Source organism: Musca domestica, unplaced genomic scaffold (genome assembly GCF_030504385.1).
Source record: "Musca domestica strain aabys unplaced genomic scaffold, Musca_domestica.polishedcontigs.V.1.1 16, whole genome shotgun sequence".
Taxonomy (NCBI): domain Eukaryota; kingdom Metazoa; phylum Arthropoda; class Insecta; order Diptera; family Muscidae; genus Musca; species Musca domestica.
Window position 1 is genome coordinate 15,117,323 of NW_026712219.1, and position 8,681 is coordinate 15,126,003.

The 8,681-nt window shown below is 35.8% G+C and overlaps 1 protein-coding gene across 1 annotated transcript; it reads right to left on the minus strand.

Annotated features, from left to right (window-relative positions):
* Nucleotides 1-910: 910 nt before the first annotated feature.
* LOC101891535 (chitinase-like protein Idgf5) lies at nt 911-7,331 on the minus strand. Its single transcript, XM_005186242.4, has 3 exons — nt 7,120-7,331; nt 6,501-7,049; nt 911-1,628 (listed from the first exon to the last, which is right to left on the minus strand). Exons 1-3 carry the CDS (start codon nt 7,226-7,228, stop codon nt 991-993), a joined length of 1,296 nt encoding a protein of 431 aa, XP_005186299.1. The 5' UTR covers nt 7,229-7,331; the 3' UTR covers nt 911-990.
* Between the last annotated feature and the right edge of the window lie 1,350 nt (nt 7,332-8,681).

Genomic DNA, 8,681 nt, shown 5'->3' on the forward strand with positions numbered 1-8,681 from the left:
AAAATGTAAAATTAATATCCTTTGACTTTGTTGCAGTTTTTTTATCTCACCCTGTAATTAGATCAACTCCAGAGTCAAGTCGGAGCCGAATCAAAAAAATTGCTCGTCTCCGTAGCCAAAATTTAAAATTTTCGTATTTGATGTCTTAGCAATTTATTCAGTAGTAACTATACTTGATAACTCCAAATCCATTCTATTACTCATACTGATTAATATGGTTCGACTTTTTCTATATCTCCATGTCACATTGACAAAGTTGTCTCAATTATTCAATAATTTTACAAAACATATATTTTGTTTTAACAAAAAATTGAAAAATCTTCCGACTTTAATTACTTAATATCCTCTCTTTGTTTCGACTTCAATTAAAAAGAGATCCCAAAAAAATAAAGGATTGCTTGCCCGACATTCTGATTGACTAATTGAGTGAGTGATTGATACATTTCGCCACAGACAAGGAATTACTCATTCAATGTGGAGTGGTTGTACTGCTCGTATAGACAGACAAGATTAATTCATTCATCCATGCATTGGATCAGTCATCCTTTTTTTGTTTTCTTCAATTCGTTCAGTTAAACAATTAATACGATAAGGATCGGAAAGATCTTCGTTTGTTTTAATGGATTAATATGCGGAGCAGAGTGTCGTGATGTTCTGCTTCTACGTCTTCTTCTGATTATCTTCTCTCTCTGTCTTGACGACAATGACGTTTAAGGCGCTTATTTTTGCTTTCAACCTCAATGATGAAGACTAATTACACGCGTCATTGTGGCGTGGTGTGAGCTGATTGTCATTTTTGTAAACGAAGATTTTTCTTCCTTTTTTTTAGTCACTCAAATTAATTTACCATTTTTTTGTTGCTCCTCAAACCGGAAGATTAATTTCCTTTGACAAAGAAACTCAGCAGGTCTTATTTTTCATAAAATTGGTTCCATTTATTTATATTAATAACATTACATTAAAAAATCATCTCACTCCCTTGAGTTTCATTTACAACTTAAATTTAATGCTTCTCAAAATGGGATATTTGCCCTCACCACAAACGCCCAACTTATCATCGGTGGTCAAATCGAATAATGCCACTCCACCCAGATCTCTCACATGAGCATAACTGGCCTTATTCGCCGCCGTGGCCGGCTCCTCGTACGATATCCACAGACCATATTCACCATTATCATCGGCATCCCGATAGGCATAGGTGCCAAAACGCTTGGTAGGATCTCCCACCTTGAAAACGGGAGCAGCATCACCCTTTAAATCACGATTTTTATGCAATTTTACACATATTTCCGGATAGCTAAGAAATCCTGGAGTCTCTGTCAAATTACCCGCCGGTGCAGCACCCGCAGCATGTATGGGTGGATAACCAGTAATACCCGAATCTTTATCCATAACCCAAACTCTGCCATAGGCTGGGACACCCATAACAAGTTTGCCCATTTGCGAAGTGTTATTGAGCCAATATTGTATCTGATAATCGGCACTTTGAGCAGGATCACGTTCGTACAGCGGATAGATGGAAGCAGTGTAATCAGCAATCTTGGGATCTCTAAACGGTGTGAGGAAATCAAAAGTCGATAGGGTGACAAAGTCCAAATATGGCATCACTTGCGGTATATCGATGAATACTGGAATGAGAGATAGAATGGAACATAAATAAAGAGGTAGTAAATAACATTTGGGGAATATTTTAATAATTTTTCCGCAAGATGTCTAGCAATGTTTAATATTCCATAACTCAAGGTCAGTTTAATTTAAAATTTCCGAAAATAAGAAGGAACAAATAATTGTCCTAAATTATTGTCTGCATCACGAATATGTATTCCATGAAAAGCAGGCCGATTTTCAACTTTTTAAAGTTTAACCGAAACTTAGTGCAAATAAGAATGTATCGAATCTTTTCTCACATAAAGCCCTTGAATCACTCTTCTCCAGGAAAAATGTCCTCTAGAAGCCCCTCTTTCAATAAAAAAACATCATAATTTTAATAGCAACAGTGCCCACATGGACGCCTCAGACGCCATCATAGCGGACAGTCTTCGAGTAGCGGTCATTAATAAATAAAAATCGACAATTATTCGAGTATCAAATAATTACGTACATTTTGGCAAACAGTTACTACTTAGAAACCAGTAAAGAAAGTCTTAAAGTCGGGCGGGGCCGACTTTATGACACCCTACACACTTTACTAATTTAGTAGAGCTCCGCATAAAAATTAAAAATTTTTATGGGATAATTCAATCATACATTATTCATTACAATTTAAAGTTCAAAGTACTAAATATGCCGAAGCATTTGTATCTTTTAAATTCGGACTTGTGTTGCCCATTTGGTGCATAATTAATTTGAAATCAGATAAATATATATATGGGAGCTATATCCAAATCGGAACCGATCTCGATAAAATTTGGCAAAGATATCTCTGAGCGGTATTTGATATATTTCCCTGAATATCGTTGTTACGGAGTGCATATTACGGCTGCGGAGGAGCTGTAGCTATATTTGAACCGATCTTCACAAAATTTGACATACTAGCTTCTAGACTCAATTCGGTCGTAAGACAAATATTAGACGTTTGGTGCACAATAAAACGTAAATCAGACAAAGTTATATATGGGAGCTATATCCAAATCTGAACCGATCTCGATAAAATTTAGCAAATGTATTTTTGAGCTGTATTTGATATATTTCCCCAAATATTGTTGTTACAGAGTGCATATTACGGCTGCGGAGGACTAAAATAACAAATCGGATGAACAATATATATGGGAGCTATAGCTATATCTGAACCGATTTCAATCAAATTTGACATACTTATTTTCAGGCCTAATTCGGCTGTATGTGCAAAATTCCATACCATTCGGGCTGATATTACACGTTTGGTGCACAATAAAAGGCAAATCGGACGAAGATATATATGGGAGCTATATCTAAATTTTGACCGATTATCTCCATTTTCAATAGGGTTCGTCCTTGGGCCAAACAAGTGATTTGTGCAAAATTTCATCTGGATAGGGATATAAATGCGAACTGTACTTTGTTTACAATAATATATGAACAGACAGGCGTCGAACAGACGGTCGGACGGACATGCATAAATCAACTCAGAATGTGATTTTATGCAGATCATCAAAAGGAACTATGGGTCTATCTCGTTTCCTTTTGGCTGTTACAAACAAATGCACAAAGACATAATAACCTGACCATCTTGTGGTGTAGGGTATGAACAGCATTCTAACACCTTTTTTATACCCTCAGCCATATGGCTACAGAGGGTATATATCATTTGATACGGTCAAAACGTGCCTAGTCGAAATAATGGTTTTAGACCCTAGGTCTCTTTGGACCAAATCCGTTTCAGAACATTTGGAGTCGATCTAGCGATGTCCGTCCGTCCGTCCGTCTGTCTGGCCATAACTCTCGAAGGGAGTATCCGATTTGGTCCAAACTTGGTACATCGTAATATTTTTGTCAAACTTAGATCGAGTTCGAAGATGGGCAATATCGGTCCACTCCTTCTGGTACCTCCCCACAAAATGTCGAAATTTGCAAAAAATTTATTCTTTGCACAGAAAGAGAAGGGAAAATCCGATTTTGCTCCAAATTTTGCAAATCCTAATATTTGCATCAGTGCTAGGTCAGGTGTGAAAATGGACTATATCGGTCCACTCCATCAAGTACCTCCCCCACAAATGGTCAAAATTTTGAATAATTACAACTCTCATAAAATGTGATTTAAGAGTCCCATTGTCTTCAAATTTTACACATCCCAATATTTATATTAACCCAAGGTCTGGTGTTAAGATGAGCAATATCGGTCCACTCCTTTTGGTACCTCCCCACAAAAGGTCGAAATTTGCAAATCATATATTTTTTGCACAGGAAGAGAAATGATGATCCGATTTTGGTCCAACTTTGCAAATCCTAATATTTGCATCAGTGCTAGGTCTGGTCCCAAATTGGACAGTATCGGTTCAGGCCTTCAAGTATCTCCCCCACAAATGGTCAACATTTTGAATAATTACAACTCTCATAAAATGTGATTTAAGAGTTCGATTGTCTTCAAGTTACCTCCCCCACAAATGGTCGAAAGTTTAAAAAATATATTTTTTCTGCACAGAAAGGGAAGCAATAATCTAATTTTGAAAAACATAACACTCAAAGAAAGCGAAATAAGGATCCAACTCTCTTCAAATTTCACACATACAATAATTTTTGCTAACACCAGATCTGTTGTGAAGATGCTATATATCTTAGAACACCTTCTGGCACTTCACCCACAAAGGGACACAATTTTCAATATTTTCATCTATGATAAATGGCGAAGCAACTCAGCGATTCTTTACAATTGCTATATCCATCTACTATAATTCATTTTTTTATATAATTAGTTTTATATATAATAATATTTAAATCATATTTATTTAGGTGGGATACGAAATGGACAATATTGAACGATTCTTTCAAAACCCACTCCATAGAGGGTAAATAGGGCTGAGGGTATACATCTGTCGGCAAAACCGACCGATACTTTTTTACTTGTTTAGCATGAACATTAACATAGGAAGTGAGTATTTACCAAACTTCCATCAAGAGTTCAAAGAAGCAGTCGTTCTGTTTTTTGGACACTGAAGTCAAATTTTTGTTAATTTTAACCACATCAAATATCCGTTTTATGGTATGTGAAGTCGATCTAGTCATGCCCGTCTTTACGTGCTTATGTCTGTACTTCCATTTGACTGACCGGGACCAAATTTGAAGTTCGGTCCAACCGAACTTAATTTTTGTTTACCTGTTTTTTTTTTTTTTTTTTTTTTTTTTTTTTTTTTTTTTGTAGTGAGAAGTTTATGACATCTATGAAATCAATTTCAGATTTTCCTTAATGCAATGTTTGTGCTATCATTAACAGAACAAAGTTGGACAAAGTTCGTAAAACCGACTGAAACATCCTTATTTGATGTTTATTAAAAGCCAATTGTTTTTGGAGATGTTTTAAAATTATTTTAAAGCAGACTAATGATATGTCCCAATATCTAAGGGATTCGGTCATTTTCCTTCTATGGTATCACTTCTACAGAAACTCTGTTCAGACCAGAGGTAGAAGCCGTTAGGAATTCTCAATACTAAATTTGGATTGATTCTGTAGCAAAATATGACTAAAATCATCAAAATACCCTATACCCCGGGAGGTTCTGTGGTTCGGCAGAGAAGAGCAAAGAAGTAGTGAGGAAAAGGTGTTTTCATATAGGATAGGATATAATGTCAAGGTCCATAACTGACAGATTGCAATCAACAACTGGCTTCTCATCACGCTATACAACAAAGAAACTTATATTTTCACAGCCCGATATTTTATACGTGAGGAAAGCAAAATGTGCTGGCTTTTTTAAGAAACAGGTGATCCTAGAACGGGACATAATAACGGAATTTTTCAAAAAGCACGTAATGGAAAGGAGAGGAATGACAACAAGGTTGATTTCAGAGTAGGTTCCCTCATCAATGCATTCTCGTCGAATCTGGCAGCGAAATAATATTGCCACTATGAGTTAAGTTTAACCAAAACTGATTATTCCAAAAATGTTAACCTGTGTTGCGGAGATACCAGAAAGAATTGACCGATATTGTCTCTCTTCTGACCCAATTGATGTGAAAGAGAATTATTAAAATGCTTCAATTTTGACCAGGCAGACGGATATCGCAAGATAGGCTTCTGAAATGAGTTCACCTTAACTATACCGTTAGATGGATCCTTTTACGAACAGTTATGAATTTTTCAGATACCCTAGATTGTTTACAATCGGAAGTAGTAGCCCAAGGTCAAATCAGACGAAATATTTAGCTTGAGTTGGATGGAAGTCAAAAGATTCATTAACTCTTTTTAAAGTATTCGAAATTTTAAGGTATGTATATATGCGAATTATACCAAACTGTAAAAACTGTCTCCTCAGAGATTCGGATGTGTAAGTCTCAATTTGGCGCCAGTTAACACGTACAACATTGAAATACCACTGCTAAGTTCTATAGAGGTCGGTTTATATAGTTCCAAAGTTTCTTGTACACCAAACGTGTAATATCATCTCAAATAGGATGAATTTTGGTGAAAATCAGTTCAGACACAAATACCACCGTCAAATTTACTGGAAATTGATTTAAAGTAGGATATGCCTCCCATGAATTACTTCCTTTCGGTTTTAAATTATGATTGCTCCAAAGCCATAATACGCATTCAAACACGATCATAGTCGGTATGAACTTCTCCACATAAAATCCCTATATGAACTTTTATTTATTACGGCTAGCTCTACTTAATAAGCATAGTGGTTTAGGGTATCTTAAAGTCGACCCGCCTGACTTTGGACCTTTCTTTTTTAGTATTTTGTACAAAATCGCGTTTATAACCCAAAATATGGATTGGACCAAGATTTACTAAATTTGTACGAAATTAGGTATCTTGATCTCCTCTAAAAAAAGAAATAAATAAAATATTAAATTCTACTTACGCTCAGCACTAACATGTGGCAGCATGGTTAGTGTCAACATTGCTCCCTTCGATGACAAACTCTGCTGCAGCTCCCGTAAGAAGGTTACAAATTGCTCCTTATGCTCCTCCGCCTTTTCATCAACGACCTTTTTGCTCTTAAACCACCCCTTTACTTTATGCCAAGCCCTGCGAATACCCGAGTGGAATTCTTTGGGGTGATTTTTCGGAAATTGCCATGCCAAGTCAAGGCCATCAAACCCGTACGTACTGACATAACTCTGGGCACTGTTGATGAAGGCATTGCGATGGGCAATGTTTTCCAATAGCATTAAATATTTGTTTGGCTCATCCAAATCGGAGGGTATGTCACGATCTCCGCCAACTGATAAGAGAACCCGTAAATGGGGATGTTTGCGTTTCAGTGCAGTCACTGCATGATACAGGTCAAAGTTGAGACCACGATCAAGGTTTTTCAGCTGAAATGTTTCCGAATTGACACCGGCATAGCCGTAGATGAGATAATTGCAGAATTGCATTGCGGGATCGATTTCGGTAATGGTTTGTTGGACTGAAAGAAGAAAACCAAATTAAAAAAAAATTAGAAAAATATTCAAAATTTCTTATGGTTTGTGCCTTACCATCTGTTACCCGACTCGTATCCAAATAGCAAACCATATTGGCTCCCCAAACAACGCATATTTGTAAAAGTGTTATACAAATAATGGAAAATATTTTTATTAGTTTCATTGTCTACTTATTTTCTATTTCGTATCAAATTTAAAACGCTGCAAAATTATTTCCGTTCTAAGTTCTAACTCGTCGAAGGTCTAAAATCAAACTGAGTCTGTGTTTCTCAGCTCGGTTCACTAGAAATATCAATTCTTTAGTTTTGTTTTCGTACTGTACTAAATTATTAGCTGATAATCTGCTGCGTTGTTCTCAATTCTATGAAATCACAATATTTTTCCTTATCATTTAAATGTGTATTGTTTTGTTTACACTGAGAATTAATCTCAAAAATGCCAAAACAAAACTGTGATGTCATAAAATATTCTCAATTGGATTTGAAATTTAAGACGTTTGGAAAACTAAAATGAAAACAATTTGATTTCGAACTATTAGCACAGTTAAATGGATGGAAGTGCTCAGTATTAGAAGACAACCACAAACTATATCATATCTCATGATGGTATCACTGATTTTTTCCAAGTGCAAGTTTGTATTTTGTGTCTCTGAGAATTAGATTACTTTAGCGATTTGTTTTTAGACGCAAATCAAAATTTTGTTTTTATCGTTCAGCAATTTAACAGTTATTTTGATAGTTTTATTTATAGAAATAGTTTACAAGGACTTCTATGAATAGAGGTTGTCATAAGAGATCTACTAAAAATAGTTGACCATTTAAAAGGAGATCTAAGAATAGGAACCATATATGAAGTTTGTATAAAGTCAATGCCTCTACAAAGACTTCTATAAATGAACAAGTAAGCAAAGGTTATAGTCGTGCGGGATCGACCTTGCGATATCCTACAACACTACAATAGGTTAGAAGCCCCCTTATGTTCAAATCCATTTTAGAAGTTTTTTCTTTTGAAATTATGTCACGGAACACTGCCCAGATATTACCCTCAGCATTTTGACCAGGTACATTTGACCAATATTTATGCACATGCACTCCGTCGTGCTGTTATTTGTTGTTGTCTATTTAAGAGCTAAATATAATCCAATGATCATCCAAAATGCCAGAATTCTTCCTGTTCTTAACTCTCTTATTAGGCTTGTCGATTGGCTTTAATTGTTTGATCGGGACATTTTTTCTGTTTTTGGTTCATTTGAATCCCTAAATATTTTGCGAACATCTCCAAAATCAAGAGACCCCTCTCCATCTCCAAATTTAGACTCGTATAGATGATTTGCTTGTCTACGATATTTGGGTATATTCGTCAACGAAATCAGCATAAAAAGCCAAAATTTCGCCTCTTGTGTATTTCGGATATCATCTGTAAGTAATGTTGGGAATTTTTAACACAAAAGTAGTAGTAAACTCTAACTTCTTGTGAGATTTCGGGTCCTTTGGTTTCTATTTGTGACCTCAAAAAATCAGAAACATCTTTAGTTGTTGTTAAATATATTACAGATATCTTTAAAACCATCAGGCCTAGCCCTTCTGAGCCTAACCTTTCCCTTGTGAAAATGTTCG

Bases quoted from the DNA above. Each gene is read 5' to 3' on its own strand.
- LOC101891535 (XM_005186242.4), bottom strand. From the start codon at position 7,228: ATGAAACTAATAAAAATATTTTCCATTATTTGTATAACACTTTTACAA. The intron at 7,050-7,119 runs GTAAGGCACAAA...TTCTTCTTTCAG, and splicing joins TACGAGTCGGGTAACAGATG to TCCAACAAACCATTACCGAA. The intron at 1,629-6,500 runs GTAAGTAGAATT...CTCTCATTCCAG, and splicing joins GCCACATGTTAGTGCTGAGC to TATTCATCGATATACCGCAA.